The 20,914-nt window shown below is 42.9% G+C and overlaps 1 protein-coding gene and 1 long non-coding RNA gene across 6 annotated transcripts in view; one reads left to right on the top strand and one right to left on the bottom strand.

Moving 5' to 3' along the window:
• CACUL1 (CDK2 associated cullin domain 1) overlaps window positions 1-6,670 on the bottom strand; it is an 84,689-nt gene extending 78,019 nt beyond the window's left edge. For all 5 annotated transcript variants that reach the window (XR_009252678.1, XR_009252676.1, XR_009252677.1 and 2 more), the window contains exon 1: window positions 5,836-6,670. Coding sequence is in view for 1 of the 5 variants with exons in the window: in XM_058697915.1 (XP_058553898.1) it covers window positions 5,836-6,202 (367 nt within the window). In the remaining 4 variants the exon portion in view is untranslated. The remainder of the gene's footprint in view (window positions 1-5,835) is intronic.
• Window positions 1,635-2,314, top strand: LOC131493447 (uncharacterized). The gene is made up of 2 exons (XR_009252680.1): window positions 1,635-1,843; window positions 2,065-2,314. It is a non-coding gene; the product is annotated as an uncharacterized LOC131493447 (long non-coding RNA).
• Window positions 6,671-20,914: the final 14,244 nt, after the last annotated feature.

The following is a 20,914-nucleotide window of genomic DNA, read 5'->3' on the forward strand; positions in this document are numbered from 1 at the left end:
CAGGGTGAAGGAAAGAAACCAAGCATGAAATAATACAGATTATATGATACCATTTATATGAAAACCTAGTAACAGAAAGCAGTGGGGCTAGGGGGTGGGGAACTGAAAGCAAAGAGGCATAAAAAGTATTTAAATGATGAAAATGTTCTCAACTGCAGTCATGGTTACCTTTGGAGAGATAGTCTTCCGTGGGCTTCTTGCACTCCTACATGTCTTGCTGAGTGTGCTAAGACTGCAAGACCCAGACCAACTGCTCTTGAACCTGAGCCACGCTACAGCTGGTAACCTTGAAAGGTGAGGTATTATCTTCCCCTGAACAAAGAAGAAGCTTGCTTACTGCTTTCTATAAAAGCAGTAGATTCCCCAAGTTCAATATTCTTCAGCTGCAACACAAGCCCAATGAGGGAGCATCCATCTTGGCCGTACTGTGCTTGTCTCTGGAGACGTGGGGGGTAAGGGGAACCTATGCAAATATGCTGATTCTCACCCTATTTGTGGTGCCATGAATAACATTTCTTTCCCTGATCCAGGAGTTTCCTGACTTCTGCCAGCATTCGTAGCAATAGGCTAGCTTCTAGCTGGCTCAAATCCTAGATAAAACTTTATGCCTCAACTGGGTACAATTTACTGAATATAAATGGAGAAGGAAGGAGAAAAGGTGTATGAGAAAGAAGGAAATAGACAAAGAGGCGAAAGAGGAAGATTAGGAGAATGAAGAGGACGAGGGAGGGAAGGTGAGTTTGGAACACCAGAAATTCCTTAGTAGGCAGAAGAATGAATCTAGACTTATGAAGACAAGACTGTTTGAGTGTTTTTATCATATTCAACTCTCTCTACCTCTCTCTCTCTTAAATGTCCTCCAAGACCCTTCATCAAGGAATTAAGAAATACATTGGTGAAGGATACACGGATTTCCTTGAAAACTGCTGTGGTGGCTGTCCTTTTTAGTTCTGGGCTAAAGATGGGTAATACTGCCACTAAAAGGAGCTCCCTGATTTCAATGGGATAGTGGGATTTCCAAGGTGATAAAGGACAAGTAGAAGCACTTAACCGTCAGATATAAAGTAGGCCTGGTTATTATAACAGGCAGGAGGGCCAGACCCGTTATCAGAATGGCTTGGATCTCTGGTGGTGGCTAACCATAGTGTCCATAAGAAAAACAGATGTGGAGTATACTAACGTATTACTTGACGAGAAGAAAAAAAGAAAATGAAAACAGAAAAACTCTAGATATATCAAACTGAGGCCTGACTTAAGTGGCCACAATGGAGGAGTTATGGCATATCACCTAATACGCAGGCTGAACTTGTTCAAAGACACAGAGCGCCTGGAAGAAAGGAGATAATGGGTTCCATTGAGGAAGGACCCTACAAAATTCCATCAAGCGCATAAAGTCATTCTCCTAGCCTTTTCCAAATAGAACATGCAGTTTTTCATCAAGGACACAGTGCATGTGGGAAACAGAATCACTCAGGCTTTTGGGGGGGGGGGGGGGTTACTTGACGCCGGCTCTAAGCCCGTATTAACCCTCAGGGACCAGAACGTCACTATGGTAAACCAGTCAGATCAGGAGCTGTGATGTCACATTGAGAAAGAGTGTTCTGGCTTCCATCCAGCTCAGTGGGCCCAGTGAATCCACAGACCCACCCTGTAATTTCCCCAGTTCTTGAACACACAGTTAAAGGCTCCCTACACTATGTAGTAAGGGTCATGAGCATAAGAAGGGCCAAATAAAATCCCCTAGATGTACCCCTTTCTAACAAAATAAACCCAAAGCAAGAGCACACCTCCGTGGAAACGAGAGGACGGAACCAGCTTCAAAGACGTAAAAGACACAGGGATGGTAACTGTTATGACATTCTGTTTCACTAACCTGTTGGGTCAGTGCAGAGAACCTGAATCTTGGAGAAGGACTGTGGATTACAGTAAATCATCAAGTGGTGACTCCAGTTGTAGTTGTTGTTCCAGATATGTCTCTACTGGGACAGATCAACACAATCCCTGGCGCCTAGTATGCATCTATCAAGCTAACAAATGCTTTCTTTTTATCTATTCCAAATACAGACCGCCAGAAGCTGTTTTCATCTTACAGTCCAGAAACACACCTTCACTGTCACAGCTCAGGGCTTCATCAACACTCCAGCTATCTTCCATTATTTGGTCCACAGAGACTCTGGGCATCCCAACACCTCACACGTCCACTACACTGTTAGTGCAACCAGCAAATGCTGTATCCATACCCACGCTTGGTGCCATCTCACTTTCTACTTTTTGCCAACTTAAGAGGTGGGAAAAGATACCATTACTCTTTCAATTTGAATGTCTCTTGATTACTTAATAATTCCAAACATCTCTATCTATGCATGTTAAGATTTGCTATTCCATAAGCTATTTATTAATATCCTTTGCCTATTTTTCTACAAAGGTTGCTGCCCTCTTCTTAGGGATGTGTAGTTCCTTGTCTAGTCTATATATCAATCCCTTATCAATACTGGGCACTACAAATACCTTCCCTCATGCTTTCATCTTTCACTGAATGAAAATCTTTCATTTTTATATAATCAAAATCACTTCTTCACCTTCATATTTTTGAAGCATTAAGAGTCCCTGGTCCCTAAGAAAAGAACTTCGACAATGTCTTCCATTAATTTTATAATTTCTCCTCTCACATCTAGGTCTTTTTAATTTATCCATAACCCATTCTGCCTGTGCTATAGGGTTTGTTTTTTCTCCATATACTGAGCCACTCTCCCTAATAGGACTCCTTTCTCCAGTGATTTCTCTTAAGCTCCTGAACACATATGGGTAAGTCTCCACTATCTAATTTGTTCCCAAGTCTATTTTTCCGTTTGTGCACTTACACTACAGTTTTTATTACTACAGCCTTGAAATAGTATCTTAATTTCCAATAAGGCAAACCCCACCAGAAACAAATCTTTAAGACTGCTTTAGCTATTCGTAAACTTTATTCTATCTGCCATATGAGTTTTAGATCTAGGTTACTGAGTTTGTCAGACAAACCAACTGGAATTCTGATGGCAGTTTAATCGAATTTATAGATTAAAATGGAGAAAACTGACCCTCATAATAATAAACAAACATATCTCAAGAGCATGGAAAGATTTATTTAGATTCTCTTCTGGTTCCTTATTCAAGTTTTAAAGTTTTCTACAGACTTTACAGTTTTGTTGCTTTTATTGTATGATATTTACTTCTGATTCCCTATACTAGCTGTTTATTGCTAGTGAGTAAATGTTATTAATTTTTATGGTTTGATCCTATTTTTTTTAATGTTTGTTTATTTTTGAGACAGAAGCAGAGTGTGAGCGGGGGAGGGGTAGAGAGAGAGGGGAAGACACAGAATCTGAAGCAGGCACCAGGCTCTGAGCTGTCAGCACAGAGCCTGATGCAGGGCTTGAACTCACGAGCTGTGAGATCATGACCGGAGCTGAAGTTGGACACTGAACCGACTGAGCTACTCAGGTGCCCTATGGTTCGAATCCAGGAACCTTGCTAAACTCTTACGAGTTCTAATAGTTTCTCTCAATTCTAATGGTTCTTCTAGGTAAGTGATGTTATCTGCAAATAATGGGTTTTATTGCTTCCTTTCCTATCCTTACACTTATTTTTTCCCTTTGTAGTGTTAGCCAGGACTTTTCTTAGAATGTTAAACAATAATAGTGATAAAGGGCATCCTTAACTTGTTACTTATCTTACAGTGAATGAATCTAAAATTTCTCTATTAAGTATTATTATTTGCTGTAGGTTTTTGGTAATGACCTCGATCTAGTTATCTCATATCCCAATCGTGGGAAAAGTTTTTTATCACATAGCTATTGGACCTTATCAAATGCTTTTATGGTATCAAGATAATCATGATTTTCCTCCTTTAGTCTATTAATGAGATAAATTATATTAACAGTAAATAGATGTTGAGTCATATTTACATTCTTAAACTCCATAGATCAGGATTCTTTTAACACATTGTCAGATTTGATGTGTAGGATTTTCATATCTATGCTAATAACTGAAACAGGTCTATAATTTTCTCATATTGTCTTTATCTAGTTTTAAAATCAAGATTTCACTAACCTTATAAAACAAACTAGGCATCTTTTTATTTCCGTCTCCTAGAACTTGTAAAAAGGAATTGTTATTTAAGAGTCCAATGCAACTCATTTATCTCAGTCCAGTTTTTGAAAGGGGAGGTCTTTACCCTTCCACTTTGTTAAATATTTATTAGTTCAAGCTATCCATTTCTTCTGATACCAACTTTCAATATGTATTTTTCTAATAATTGATACTTTTCATCTTATTAACCTACAGGAATTCATAAAATTCTTTTCTGAAATCTCATGCTTGTAGTTACTGCCCATTTTTTTCACTTAATTATATTTGCATGTATTTTACTTGATCAGTCTTACCAGAGGTCTATCTAGCTTATCGATCTTCAAAGAACGATCTTTTGGTTTAGCAAGTCTTTCTTCTGTTCCTAATTTCGTTGGTTTCTGCTCTTGACTGGATGTTTTCTGAACTCTCAAAGGAACTGTTTAAGCACTAAAACAAGATCCTGCAGCATTTAGATAAGTCACTAGGCCACACTGTCCAAAGCCTGGTTTCACTACTAGACTCCAATACACAAACTATATAATATATTATTCTCACATACACATGATACAAAAAAAAAAAAATCATATCCAAATCCTACCAACCATACCTACATATGAATGTCTTTGACCAAAGCTGTATCTTGAGGGCAAATAGATTAGATTAGATTATGCGCTGTTCCCACCAAAAAAATAAGGCTGTTAAATATATATTTGAATCAAGGCAGATATTTTCTCCACACAGCTAATTGGACAATTACTGGTACTGCTTGATAAAATTAGTAACTAGAAATGAAATCTCCAGTTGCTTTACCAGATGTCATTTAAAACTTGCAGTTATTAATAGGAGAGAAAAATCTGGCTGCCATGGTCACTTTTCACCACTACCACCACCTCCAAAAAAAAAAAACCAAAAACAAAACACCCCACTCAAAGCAAAAGCACTCTTTTTTCCTAGCTATAGAAATTACGTTTAGGGTCGGTTTAGGGTCAGTTTCAGATTACAAAACAGATTTTGGTCTTAAATCTTTCCGCCTGCAATTGAGCATTAACGCAGACCACTAACAAAGTTCAACGTTATCTTGTACACATGCTAAATGGCTTATTCTTATGAGTGTACGCTTTGACAAGTAATTTTATACATTATTAGCTTCAAAACGGATGTCGCTCCCACCGCATTGGTGTCACTCTAAAAACAACTACAGTTCTCTATCAGGACGTAGAAAGTGCACGCTAGTGAAGGGAAGGAAAGAACGAGGTGTAAATATTGGTCAGCTTTCTAATTCCTGACTTGTCGAACGCGGACTAGCTAAAAGCACAAGAACACAACTTGCCAGATTTCTCTCTGACTACAAAAAAAAAAAAGAATCCTTTAACGAAACTCAGACGGCCTAATTTTCCCCTCACGTCTGAGGGCGAAACTTTTCAGGGGCAACGGAGAAGAAAAGGGCTTCTTAATGCTGAGAGATAGCCAGCTGTGATAAGGATCGCATTTGCAGGAGAACTCGGGGCTGTGGGCGCACCAGGCTGCTTCTCTAGGCCAGGTAACACAAGAAGCCAGGGCCGCTAAGGCGCTGGCCGCAGACACCGGGCGAGGGGGGAGGGAGGCGGGGAGGGGAGGAGAGACCCAGGCCTGAAACAAAGGAAGCGGGACTGGCCGAGAAGGGTGGATTCGGTGTCCGGGTGGAGAGGAGAAAAGCCAAGGCTGCAGGGAAGAGGCTGGACTCACAGAACTTGGAGGTGGAGGTGTTGATGTTGATGGTGGAGCTGGGGGTGGGGGCGGGGGCCGCCTTGGCCACGGCGGCGGCCGTGTCGCAGCTCTTCAACATCATGATCACCCCATTGGCCTCCGGCGGTGGCGGTGGCCCCATCGAGAGCCCCTCCTTGGGGCCTTTCCTGTCCACCGAGGCCGCGGGCACCGCCAGCAGCTGCCCCCCTGGCGGCTCTCGCGCAGGGGCTGGGATCGACGAGGGGGGTGGCGGCGGTGGCGGGGGCTGCCGGAAGCCGTCCACCGCGGCCTCCCAGTTGTTGTGGTTCTGGTCGTCCATCATCGCCACGTAGCTGCCCCACTCCTCCTCTTCCATGCTTTCCTCCATCCTGCAGGCCCCCAGCACCCTCCCGCCTCACAGGCACCTGCCGCCCGTCTCAACCCCGGGCCAGGGGGCACCGCGGCCACCTCGAGCTCACATCGCCGGCGGCCGGCACGGGCGCGGCGGGGAGGGGAGCGGCGCGCCGGGTCTCTCCGTCTCAGCCGAGCAGACTCTTCGAGACAGGGCTGACGGCGGTGGGCGCTCCCGGGCTCTAGCCTGGGAGAGGCAGCCGTAAAGCGGCAGCGCCCCTCACGACATTTTACAGCAACTTCCAACAGGCAGTTGGAAAGGGCAGCTGGGGGCGCGGCCAGCAGGGCACGTGGTGCGAGGAACGAGCCAGGAGAGACCAAAGTGAAAAGGGGCAGGAGCTGTGAGTCACCCCCACGCAAAAGGGCAGAGGTTTGCCCCGCCTCGGCTGGCCTCGGCGCTGAGAGGGGAGGGGCCGCGGGTCCGAAAGAGCAGCCGTCGGTCCCGCCTCCCGGCCCAGCCCCACGTGACAAGGAGTTTGCGCAAGCGCGTTCTTTGTCTGGTTACCGGGACGACCGGAATCTGGCTGGCCCTTGAAGACGCGCCCAAAACCGTTCGGCGTTCGCTATGGTCCGGGCCCCCGCTTCAGTGGTGTTTTTCGTACGCCCTCCGGATTAAATGGGCCACCGCACCGCGCAGAGCTTCGTAGCCCCGGCCTTTGGTTGACGACAGAGCTAGGGAGCCACGAGAGGCCCTGGTTCGCACGTTACAAATGGGTGGGACTGTCCTGGGTGGCCCTTGACGAGTCTGCTCGTGGGCCTCAGCCCACACTGCGGAAACCTTCAAAACCAAGAATAAAAATCGGAAACGTAGCAAGGGGTCTTAAAAAAAAAATGCGAGTGAGCTCTTCATGGATTCTTCTTTTTAAGTGTCTTAACTTCTCCATACACTGAGGCCAGGAATTTTAAATTTTTATTTTTTTTAATGTTTACTTAATTTTGAGAGAGAGCGAGCAGGAGTGGGGAGGGGCAGAGAGAGCAGAAGACCCAGAATGTGAGGCAGGATCCAGGCTCTGAGCTGTCAGCACAGAGCCGGTCGCAGGGCTCGAACTCCCGAGCCATGAGATCATGACCTGAGTCAATGTCCCACGTTTAACCAACTGAGCCACCCAGGCACCCCAGGAATTTTAAATTATTAAATGCAAAGCTTTTTATAGTGTTTAACAAATCTGACTACAAATTTGAGATTATATGGGAGAGTTCAGAGGGGCAAGGGGGAGAGGTTATGTAGCTCTATTATAATTTCTTTAATTCCTCTGCGTTCTCCAATTATAGCAATAGCAGTATATTATATGAGAATATATGTTATAATTGTTTGTTGTGGAGCACATTCTAGCTACTTGTGGTAAAGTCGAGAAAACACCGTTACTACACTAAACTAGCAGATAATCTTTATTTCCACAGATACGAAGTTAGTGTAAAGAATCCCTTCAGCCAGTGAGAAATCATTGTCTCGGATGTTCTTCAATGTCCACGTTTATTTCGGCTCCTCTACCTATGTTTTCCCATATATTCAGTACTATACTTAATGGAACTGTTTACCAACCACTTAACAATGATTTAATCGGACAGTGTTCTCACAGATGAATTAATGGCATATAGTTTTTGAAGCAGTGCATGTTTTTAATTGCCTGGGCCTAGAACTATGCTAATTATCTGGCCCTGGGAAGTTTGGGGAATACTTCTTTTTCAGTTTATTTATTTTGAGAGAGAGGACACATGTACGGGCAAGGGGCAGAGAGAGAATCCCAAGCAGGCTCCATACTGTCAAAGCAGAACCAGAGGTGGGTGGTGGAGGGTGGAGGTTGAGGGAAGCTTGATCTGTTAGATCATGACCTGAGCCGAAATCAAGAGTGAGAGGCTTAACCAACTGAGCCACCCAGGCACCCTGGAAATATTTTTTTTTTTCAACGTTTTTTTATTTATTTTTGGGACAGAGAGAGACAGAGCATGAACGGGGGAGGGGCAGAGAGAGAGGGAGACACAGAATCGGAAACAGGCTCCAGGCTCCGAGCCATCAGCCCAGAGCCTGACGCGGGGCTCGAACTCACGGACCGCGAGATCGGGACCTGGGTGAAGTCAGACGCTTAACCGACTGCGCCACCCAGGCGCCCCTGGAAATATTTTTTTAAGTAAAAGATAATTGAGTGAAACCCTAAGGGTGGGAAAAAAATGTAACCTTAGAATTCTATGCCTAGCAAAAAAGACGATGGAAAAAGGAAAACAAATCATCTTTTTCAGACAAATAGCAACTGGTAGTTTTTCATCAATAGACTTTCTAGGTGGGTGGGTATGTGTGACTGGAGATAAAGAGAGGTCTCCACATGATAAAATATTCAATATACAAGGAAGATACAAATCATAAATATATCTCTAATATGTATATCTCATAAATATATCTCCAATATACAAAATATGTGAAGCTGAAGTTGACAAAAGTACAAGAAGAAAGAGAACTCTATCATCATAGTAGCTGATTTTTCCATCTCTCTCTAATAGATTTTAGTGGGTTGAATAGTAGCCCCCAAAAAGATACATCCATGTCCTAATCCCTGAAACCTTACTTTATTTGGAAACAGGGTCTTTACAGATGTGCGTAAAGTTCTTGAGATCTTTCTGGATTGGTCAGGTAGGCCATGACACCAATGACTAGTGTCGTCCTAAGAGAAAGACAGAAAGAGATGTGAGAAGAGAAAACAGACAGGAGGTAATGTGACCACACAAGCAGAGACTGGAGTGATGGAGCCACATTCCCACTTACATGTCAACAGCCACCCAAATCTGGAGGAGGCAAAGAATGGATTCTCTAAAGCTTCCAGAGAATTCTGCCCTGCCAGTGCCTTGATTTTAGACTTCTAGCTTCCAGAACTGTAAGAGAATACATTTCTGTTGTTTACCACACTATTTGTGATAATTTGTTACTGCACCACTGGAAACTAATGCATAGATCAAGGGGACAAAAAAAATCTTTAAGGAACCAGAAGATCTGAATAACACAATTAGCAAGCTTGATTTAATGAATACATGTAGAACAATGCATTCAACAACTACAGAATATAAACAAGAATATGTAGAAAGTTGACAAAAATTGAACGTACTAGGTCATAAAGCAAGTCTCTCTACAATGTCTAAGGATCGGTATCACAGCAACAACTCACCCAGTATGTAGTTAAATTAGGAATCAATAACCAACAGACAGCTGATAAACCCTCAGGCTTCTACTGTTCCAATCAACTCACAGGTGAGAAAACCATAACGGAAATTGGAAAACATTTAGAACTTAAGGTATTGGTACTCTCTTAGCAATGTAATTTCCATTCTATCAAGGCCCTACCAGCATACTGGTGGCCACTGAACTCTTCATGTGTGTACTGCCAAAATGGCCGATATAAGACATTCATTTTAGCTGCAATTAAATACACCATTATGGAAAACTATAATGATGATTGGGCCAAAGCAATCACTGACAGGGTGCAACTTGCCATATAAATAAGAAGAAACAGGGGCTGGGTGGCTCAGTTGGTTAAGTGTCTGACTCTTGATTTTGGCTTGGGGTTCTCTCTCTCCCTCTCTGCTCCTCCCTGACTCGTTCTCTCTCTCCCTCTCTCTCTCTCTCTCAATCTTCCTCTCAAAATAATCATTAAAAAAATTTTTTAATTAAAAAAGAAGAAGAAGAAACACCACCTGGGGCTCCTGGCTGACTCAGTCGGTTAAGCATCCAACTCTTGGTTTCAGCTCCAGTCATGATCTCACAAGTTCGTGAGATTGAGCCATACATCAGGCTCTGCACTGACAGCACAGAGCCTGCTTGGGATTCTCTCTCTGCCCCTCCCCCCCCCCATTCCCGTGTTAGCTCCTATATGCTCTCTTTTTCTGTCTTGAAAAATAAGTGAACGTTGAAAAAGAAACACCATCTACCAAAGAGAAACCAAATGGACATGTTGACAACTGGGGTTTTTTTATGGATATTCTGAGACATCATTATATTACACTTAAAAGCATATATTTTAATACTTATTAACTTAAAATCTTAGATGGTTTGTTCTAGGATATGGAGATAGGGAATAGCATTACTAGCAATCACTGACCTGACACTGGAGAGTTATAACCCAGGTTAATAATTACTACAACCCTCCATAGTTCCAGGTATCAATCTATTTGTTTGATCTTTAGGTTGGCTTGTTTGTTTCTATTTCCCACTATGCTATGAGTTTCATTAAATCAGGATAAACGTATATATATATATTTTTTTCCTTTGCTCCTTTTCCTGTTTCTATTCTTGCTAGAACCTGCACCCCTGCCTTACACATGCCTTAATGTATGTTCTCCATGTGAAGGTCAAGGAGTTGATGATTTCTTTGGATTCTTCCAACACAATAGATAATATCTGAAGAGGGATTGAGCGGGGCCATCATGAACATTCTCCAAGACCACTGACTCCAAACACCTTGACACGAAGCCCCTGGCTCCAGGGCATAAGTCACTACAGAGGACACCTGAGCACTCGTCCTTGTTCAAACAGGTTCTTGGATGCCTGATGGGATTTGTACACCAGACCACCACCCTCAGTAAAAACTCCAGACCCCTGAGCAAAGATGAGGTTCATGTTCCTTTTCCTTTCTGGGTCTCCTAGATGCCGTGTCTGTATCTGCTGTCTCTCTATGTCCTCAACAAACTCTGCTCTTACTTCCACTCAGCTTGCATCTGATTCCATCCAGTGCAAAGCCAGGGACACTCTTGGCTGGTCTTGTGGGACCTGCTCTGGGTCCTTGGACCCGCCAGCCTGCATCATAAGTTTGTACACATAAAGAGAAGACTAATTCAAAATACTAATAGCAGTTATCTAGGGATAACGGGCTTATGGATGGATTTAATCTTCTTTTAACCTTCAATGTTTTCTATTCTCTACAATGAGCATGTATTATTTTTATAATCAGAAAAAAATTCCAAAACTGCAAGTTTTAAAAAATAAACAAAACAACATGAAGAAAGTATAAATTGGAATTCTATACACTAAATGTTCATTTTGGCTCCCAGAAACACAAATCTCGAGTAAAAATTACATAAAAACGAAGGCTATTCATTGGCTAACAAACTGACAAAGTCTAAGCAGGGCAAAGTGAGGTGTGGTTCAGCACTGGCTCCAAGCTCTGTTCTCTGTCGTGCTCCTTGTCCTGATCTCCTCTTTCACAAGCTTCATCCTCAGGCTGCTGGCATAATGGCTGTCACAGCCCCCAGGCCTCGTATACATGGACACCAATGGCAAGAAGAAGGCGGCCGTAACTTCTGATAGCTGTCTATTATAAGCAAGCAGGTCCTTCCCCAGAAGCCCTCGGCAAACATCCTCTCAGTGCCTCATTGGCTCGTTCCTGAACTGATTCACATGACATTTACACATATTCCAGAGCCATTTACTGGAAAGGGTATGGATTTATTCCTGGCAAATAAGGCCCACCCCTGGAGCCCAGAGTGGTATCAGCTTCTCCTTCAGTACATCGGCTGAAAAGTGAGGAATAGATACAAGAACAAAACCTGGGGTCAAGTTGGGAGGTTTAAATAAGTGCTGGCTATGCAACAGTGCCCCTTAAAGGCACAAGTACCTAATCTCCTCGAGCCTATCCGTTACATAACTTCATCACAAACTCTCCACTCCCTCCCCTTCATTAGCACCTACCTAATCAATATATTTATGCAAAATTGCGTATATACGGATTAGATAAATATATGGCTAATTGTCTAAAATAGTTAAAACTTGGGGCACCTGGGTGGCTCAGTCGGTTAAGCATCTGACTGCAGCTCAGGTCATGATCTTGTAGTCCATGAGTTCGAGCCCTGCATCAGGCTCTGTGCTGACAGCTCAGAGCCTGGAGCCTGCTTTGGATTCTGTGTCTCCCTCTCTCTCTCTGCCCCTCCCCTGCTCTCTCTGTCTCTCTCTCTCTCTTTCTCCCTTTCTCTTTCGACTAAATAAACCTTTAAAAAATTTTAAAAAGAACTAAAAAATACATAGTTAAAACTTGGAGGGGGGTGGGCGCAGTCTTTAAGTACTTCATGTCACCTTTCCCATGGAATAGTTCGTTGTGATTGTTCAATATTTTTGAATGCGTAAATGCATGACTAGCTGAAGTCTACCTGAAAGCTTATTCATATCAACTGTTCTTTTCCCTTTCATCAGCTCTTAAAACATGATCTATACGGTGAGATACATTCTTCCCTAAGAGAAAGCAAAGTTTATTATTGCCATTTTTACATCTTTTTATCTTAGTTCTTGCATTGTTAGTAAAGGATGACATTGCTCAGAGGTGAACAAGAAAAGGAAAGAAGACAAGAAAAGTTATGTGAAAAAATCCACAGGCTGTACATGCATCTTCTAACAGTCAAGTAAGAACTAATTGAATCAGAGAAGATGTTGTAGACAACATACAACATATAAATGATTTAATTGCTGTTTTATTTCAAACTTACTATTAATTTCATGAAGGCATTAGCATGGAAAACTTAAAAACATTACCTTGATAGAGATAAACTATATTAGGATAAAGAAGAATGAATACTTTGTTTTTTGTGTCTTGTTTTAATTTTTTTTTAATGTTTATTCTTGAAAGCGAGAGACAGAGCATGCGTGGGGGAAGGGCAGAGCGAGAGAGGAACACAGAATCTGAAACAGGTTCCAGGCTCTGAGCTGTCAGCACAGAGCCCAACACTGGGCTCGAACTCCCGAGCCTTGAGATCATGACCTGACGTTTAACTGACTGAGCCACCCAGTCACTCCGAATGAATACTTTTTTTTTTTATCCTAGGAGATTATAATGGACCAATACAGCATTTGACAGAGAAGTGACTTGTAAACGTATAATGCAATTGGAAGTCTAAATGCAAAGCTACTGGAATGATCTTGATTAGAAGGCAAGAGGATTAGAGACATATAAATAACTCAAGCCTTACTCGTTGCACAGAGATTGCTGCTGACGTGAAGATGTGTAGCCACTCGGGGGAGTATTCTTTATTCGAAATTTCTTTCCATGTTGGATTTTGTTCCTTCCTTTTACATCTTAACATCTGAATGCTAAATTCCATCCTAGCAGGGAAGCAGATAATGATGCAGAGTCTCCCTGTGGCGAATTTAGAAGCTGAAGGAAATGACTTTAGGCTGAAGGAGACTGTAGAAAAAAAAGTTCTTCCTATCAGCACCTTATTGCAGGCCGATCCCTTTCACTCAGTCACTCACAAGTGTATCTGTATCCAGGCACATGCTGGGGCTCGGAGAGTAAACAGGCAAAAAGAGTTTCTGCCTCTCGTATTTCCATTCCGCTGCACTGCCAAGTATTAAACAATTAACCACATAAGCCAAAGCATGACAAGGCATCATGAAGGAAAATACTAGATGCCGTGAGAGGGCACAACAGAAAAGTATTTTACTTTGGGTGACCAAGGAGGATTTTTCTGAAAAAGCATATTTCTGCTAAGTTGAGAGAAAGGTAGAAGCTCATCCATCAGCAATTTAGGGAGAGAACACTCTGGGCAGAAGATTCATTAGGGGAAAGGTGTTTGACATAATCTAGGAACCCAAAGAAAGTAATGAGACTCGTGTAGAGTGAAGGAGAGGAAAAGGGATATGGAATATCCCTGGAGGAAAGGTAGGAAATAGCCCGGTTATACAAGTCCTTATAAGTCCTGTTGAGGATTCTGTATCTGCTTGAATGGAAAAGGAGTGAGGAAGTGCTGTGTATGCTTTACGTTTTTATAAGGATGTCTAACTGCCCTGAGGTGAGTGGCCTTTAGGAAAGGAAAGAGTAAAAAAAAAAAAGAGACCAATTAGAGAATATGGCAATACTTAGGGCAAGAGATGATGATGGCTTGGACTAGGGGGATGGCACTGGGCGTAGAAACAGGTGGTGGACTGCAGATTGATTTTGGAGTTAGGCTGGACAGGACTCGATGCATTAAATCGGGAAAGTGAGAGAAGGAAAGGTTTTAAGGATAACTCAGCCACTCTGACACAGACCTAGATAGACGATCATGGTCATCCATAGCTGGGGTTTTATCAGATGCATGCAACGGAAGGAGAGTTGGGTGAGCAATGGAAATGATGAATCAGCTACGGACTCCAAGCTGGGTAAGAAAATAAAGACAGATGGGGCAGATGGCTAGAGAGAAGGTAAAGTTGTTTATGAATGAGAAGTCTCCATGAAGTCGAAGAGCTATTACAAGGATGTCTGTCTTTAATTAAGAAACCAGCAGGATAGGTCATAACCCAAAGGTAGAATGTTTGAGTTGGCAAACATTCTCTGTACCCCCTGTCCTCAAAACAAGTGACCTCTCCTGGATGCCATGAAGGCTTTTTGGGTGGTGTCCAGCACCTACACATGAGACAGAGATATATCAAAATGCAGAGACCATTTGAATGACAGAAACACTTAACTGAAAGGGAAGACAAATTAATTAACTTCTGAAATCCTTTCCACTTGCAATAGATTCTTGCATAACAAAGTAACATTTCCCACTTGTGCGAGCTGTCCATTTTCATGTTCTAATTCACGGTCTTGGAGTTACTTGCTGTGTTAAAGCAGTTTGATATAATTTAGACAAGATAGATGAGATGCACTTGAAGAGTTAAGTGAGACAACAGAAGATTCTCAGATCTGAGTGTAGTCTTTAGAAGAAAGGGTACTTGCACTATCCCACAGCTATTTGGTATGAACTGTGGCTGACAAAAGAAAACCAGAGCTAAGTTTGTCTACTTCATTTTTTAAAACATTTTTTTTTATTTTTAAAGGAAACAAAAACTTCGCATGACTATGAAGGAAATTCATACAACATTTCCCCAAACTAATTTCTGTAGAGACTATTTTGGGCCATTACATCTCAAAATGTAATCTGGAGAAAAATTTTAACACATTAATAACATGTTGTTGTTGTCAACATTGAAGAATTTGGAAGGAAAACACTTTAAAATACTGTATCGATCTTGATATTTCTTTTGAGAGACAATAAAAATTTGTGATATTGATGATTAGCAATTTATGTAATGAAATTAATATATTTTATGCCATTTTCTGTGATAATGTGATACATAATTGATAATATACAACCTAACCCCATCAAAATGTTGTATGTTAAACTCATGATCTATCATGATATGAATGTGATATATGAAACTCATGGTTCCCTTCCAATCCAAGTATTACTTTAAGAATTTAATTGACAAGTCCCAGCTGCTTCAACCTCAGCCAAACATAGTTCCTCCACTTTGAAATCGATGAAAAACACCTTAACAACCACAATGTCCCCAGAAGGTTGTCTAATTAGTCATTACTCTCAATAGAACACAAATTATGTGAAAGTCTTGATTATAACAACATAATTAGTAATTTACTTAAATGAAGGCAAGAAAATTAACTTTTAGGGAATAAATATAATTTATGAATTATGTATGACTTTATTTCATTACTTACCCAAATAATAGGCTCGTGGAAAGAGTGCGCAGACATATACAAAAGTAGTTCAATTCAATCATCCTTGATATTTTACCATAACTTTACATGTACCTTTTTTTGTATCAAGGAAAGGAAATAGGATATGTGTTATTTAACAGTTGGTTAGCTGGATGTGTAACATTTAAATATTGGGACATACAGATGAGCCTCCATTTGTGCTCCTGCTGCAAATATTAGAATTGGGCCTGGTGGGAGAGCCAGGGATGGAAGAGTTCAGAGGACTGGAAGGACCACCCACATGCGTGTTGAAGTTTCCCTCAAGGGAATGATGGCAGGAATTGATGTAGAGATAAAGGTCGTCCAGAAACAAAAGTGAGGGGTGCTAATAACCAGGAGATGGTTGCTCTGTGAGGATGGGGTGGGAAACTCCAATGGTGTATGCCTCATTGGAGCTTGCAAGGGGGAGGGAAGGAACAAGGAGGATGCCAACACCACCTCCCTATCAGAGAAATACCTCAGGGTATGAGAAACATGTGTCTCCTAGACAGGCCACAAAGATACTGTGCTCAGACAACAGCTAAGTTTGGGTTAAAGCAAAGACTTGGAGGAAAAATTTGAAGGAAAAATACGTGAAAGAATGTGCTGATCATGCAGCAGTGAAAGGGTTGTGTAGGAGGAGGGGGGTGAAGGACTGTGTCAGGGGAGAAAGTTACAGAGAACTCTGGAGATGAGAATTCAGAAGTTTATTAAAAGTCATTGTTTGCATGTTGAGTGATGACACAGCTTTGAAAGATCCAGTGCGTCCAATCCCAATGGAGTCTTAGGGGAAGGCAACACCTGGGCCCAACACAGTTCAGCTGTGGCCTGCAAGTGAGGCCCCTCCTGTGGTTGAAATTGAGGACTGGCCCTTCGCCATCAGCCAGCACCGGCAGGTGCCATGGGCATGTCTGTGGTTGGCAGCAGTGAGCACGAAACACCTGGTTCTTCATGGCCAGTCAATCTGGGCAATGCTCACTGGCATTCCAGGTGGTTGGACCAAGATGCTTCATGATCATGAGGCCAGCATTCTCAGTGGCTTAGCCATGGGCAGAGGCCAGGACCTTTTAGAGGCCACATTGGTCATCTGGTAGGAGTTAGTATCTATCTTATCATATTTAAGAAGGGGCAGATAGAAATGGGTCTCAGCTCCATTTTTTTCACACATTAATCAGCACTTTCATACTTCACACCCCAAATTGCCTTTCATCGTCTAAACCCAAACATTTCCAGCTTTGAAACAGTGATGCATCCTGCCAGCCAACAGGTCAGTTTTGGAGGCTCCCTTTTATTATGTGGTCAACAGTATATGTTTTTGAAAATTGCATGTTTTTGCCTTATTGTTTCATAAAAACAGAATGGAAAACTGGATGAACTGATACCAGTGATTTTTAAAAAGCTGTAAAGGGGCACCTGGGTGGCTCAGTCAGTTAAGCGTCCGACTTCGGCTCAGGTCATGATCTCGCGGTCCGTGAGTTCGAGCCCCGCGTCGGGCTCTGTGCTGACAGCTCAGAGCCTGGAGCCTGTTTCAGATTCTGTGTCTCCCTCTTTCTCTGACCCTCCCCTGTTCATGCTCTGTCTCTCCCTGTCTCAAAAATAAATAAAATGTGAAAAAAATTAAAAAATAAAATAAAAAGGGGCGCCTGGGTGGCGCAGTCGGTTAAGCGTCCGACTTCAGCCAGGTCACGATCTCGCGGTCCGTGAGTTCGAGCCCCGCGTCAGGCTCTGGGCTGATGGCTCGGAGCCTGGAGCCTGTTTCCGATTCTGTGTCTCCCTCTCTCTCTGCCCCTCCCCCGTTCATGCTCTGTCTCTCTCTCTGTCCCAAAAATAAATAAAAAAAAAACGTTGAAAAAAAAATTAAAAAAAAAAAATAAATAAAATAAAAAATAAAAATAAAAAAATAAAAAGCTGTAAAGTTAATCCTGTTTGGACACAGATGGAAACCATTACAAATGCTGCAGAGACTCTAATCTCTTTCGGCCATTCACTGGACTTCAGCCAGTTACTCATGTGTTTAATTGCAAAATAAAAGAACAAAATTCATTTCAAAAGGTAACAAAACACTGTTAAGGACTGTCAAAAAGGACAATTATGATCAAGAACTTTATAATATATTTAGCTTTCTGAGAGTGCAACGTCATTACTATGGGGATCCATTGTTCAACTTTCAGGCATTCAGTTGCCCCAACATTTTGAAGATGTTTTTTTAAGAAATGGAGGCGGCCTGTGTAGTCATCAGAGATTCAAAATGGAAACCTGTCTCCTGGAGCACATTGTCTCCAAGGTGACAGTTTAAGCATCACTCCAAAGGCTTGACAGGAGAGAATGGGAAGGCCATTGAGCTGATTGTATAATTTTAAGGCAGGGAGGGTGACTAATAGTTATTGTGTACCTACTATGTGCCAGGTCCATACCAGGGGCTTTTTGCTTCCAGCATGGGCTGCTTTTTCTGCTCTGTGCTCAGAGCTACCCTTCAAACCAATGCTGAAAAGGATTTTGGGGGTCGTGATGGCCAGAGCATTAGCCAGCTCTTCCACTTGGCCCAGAATACCATGAATTACGGATGGTAGTGAGAAAAATAGCAAATATCCATTGCCTGTTGACTATCTGCTAGACTCTGTGCTAAGAATTTTCTATGGATTATCTCATTCAATCCTCACAAGACCCATAAAGTAGAGTTTTTACAGATGAAGAAGCTGAGGCTAAGAGAGCTTGAAGAAACTCCCAGGGTTGGAGGTGAAAGGAGCTGGAGTGTGAGCATGAGGAGTCTGACCTCAGGACCTACCTACATGTCCACCACACTCCACTGTCCATAGGTGGGCCATGCATGGCAGCAGAGGGAATTCAGAGCCTCAGGTGATCTTCCAGCAAGAGGATGGTCACTTCTCCAGGCAGCCTGGTGTGGGAGAACAGTTGAGTCTGGGTCAGATAATACTTCAGAGGACTGCTGGGAACATTACCTGAGGCGCTGAGGGTCAAACCCATTCTCTCTGATACCCTCTTTCCAAGGCAGAGCTCCCGATATTCCCCAGAGACAACTGGGGTGGCTTAGCCACTCCCGCAGCTATGTGCACTTCTGTCTCATCTTCTCGTTGGCTTGCATGATCTTCTAAAATGTCTTCTCTTTTTCATCCTTGTTCTTTCTTAGCCATGCCTTATATGGCCAACACCATCTACAAACAATGCCAAAGCTTAGCCCCGAGGAATAGAGAGAGCAGGTATCTGCTGGAGAGTCAAGGACAGGAGCTGAGCTTAGCCATTTCTGCAGGGTGTGGCCACACTGGCCTCAGGCAAGGACCTTTGGTAGCCTAGCCAACAGCCACTGCCCTTCCCCATGGCCTCTCCTAATTTGCTGGTGGGTATCAGGCAATCATGGGCTCCTGGAAAGACTCTACTTGATTTGCTCAAGTCAATCATGGTGACTCGTTAGGGATGGTGACTTAGGAACGGGTCTGTGCTGCAGTCCTGACCAAGGAGCCATGAGAAGTCTGCTGGAGGCTCAAGGGACACAAGGAAGGAATGTCCCCCTCTGGGGGCATAAGAAAGCTTGGGGCTGCAGCAACCATCCCATAAGCATCTAGCAACAAGCTTGAGAACAGAAGCCAACATGTTTAAGTTGGTAGAGCAGGGAGATGAAATCCTTAAGGAGTTGAGTCCTTAAGGATGTTTGAAAGCAAATTAACAAACCCTGGGCCTGCATACCTGCGTGTGTCTTATTGTGTGTGACTTTAAGTCCCCTTGAGGTTTGGGCTTTTCCAGTTGGATTCTTTATTACAGGCAGCTGAAAGTACCCTGATCCAACAGCCCAGTAGCATCTGGCGGCCCTTGCCACCAATGGGTAGGTACCAGGTCCAAATCTGCACCAGACTGGGGGTGTCCTGGGAACTTTAGTTCAGTTACTACCACCCCAGACCTGTGGGCAAAATCCAAGTGAGAAACTGGGAAGTTATATAATGAACTTTCCGTGAGGCCAAGAAGAGTGTCAAAGCACTTTACAATCAAACCTAATTGAAAACAACAGCTCTTTAATCTAAATTTACAACATAATCAGCCTTCTGGTTACCTAATTATAATTAAATTAGATTGGCAGTGTATTTCATATATGCTAATTAAAAGTACCAAAAGAAAAATCCACATTTGGAAACTGTTGTGTCTGTTCATTCCCTGTGAGAGCCAAGCCAAGCTTTCTGGGCTGTAAATTTGGAGACCTGTGTTCTAGCGCTGCCTCTGCTCGAAGTGGCTGTGTGACTTTAGGCAAGCCAATTAGCCTCTCTGAGTCTTCTTGTACATGGATTCCGATCAAAAACAAGGGGCATCATGGGTTCATTTTGCTTGTTCTTGAATATCATATAACTAAAATCATACACAATGCACTTTTTTGTGTGTCTAGTAAGAAACCTCCCATTTTTAGGTGTTTTGTTGCCAAAGAAATGACAAACCCAAACTAGCAAATATTTTGACTGTTCAAGCATTAAACAACCCTTGGGGCCCTGAGATTGCACAGGCAGGAAGTCAGCTCGTGCAAGCTGCACAGTCGCTAAGTAGAGCAAACTCTCCAACATTCATTTTAGATGTGGCCCAGGAGGTAATGATCAAGGCAAAATCTCCCAGAGGATGGAGTCAGGGCCATAAAGAACAATGGGCCAGGGAGTTCCTCCCAGAAATTAGAATGGGGTCTAACAAGCGAAATTCTTCACCCATGGTCCCACCTCCTCGGTGCCTGCCCAGCCAGAGCTCACAATTGTCAGGGGCCAGCGGCTGCTCTGTCTGCCTGTCTTCCCCTTTCAGAACACAAGTTTGTATTGTAGTCATGCTGTTTCTGCTCTACCTCTGGGTGTTGGGTGCGAAGGTGAGGGATTCAGATAACTTGTCCTTCTAGTTTGTATGTCACCAGAGCAAGGGAAGCCACGTCTGAAATCAACAGGACAGGACATCCTCAGCTTTAAGCTGGATACAGTGTCCTGGGAGGTCTTTGGATTATCTCCCCTTGGGGAGGAGATAAGTGTTCTGGAGGAAGGATGAAGAAAGATGCACACAGATGCTTAGCTGGTCACCAAGGACACATGACCCCCTTCAGGAGTGTGGAGTTATCCCTAGGAAGCAGCCACTGCCCTACCAGGGATGACACTTCCCAGCCCCCTTGCATTTTTTTTATTGACGTGAAATTCACATAACATAAAATTAACATTTTGGAATGTACCATTCAGCATCACTTCATACAT

Source organism: Neofelis nebulosa, chromosome 13, assembly GCF_028018385.1.
Source record: "Neofelis nebulosa isolate mNeoNeb1 chromosome 13, mNeoNeb1.pri, whole genome shotgun sequence".
NCBI lineage: Eukaryota > Metazoa > Chordata > Mammalia > Carnivora > Felidae > Neofelis > Neofelis nebulosa.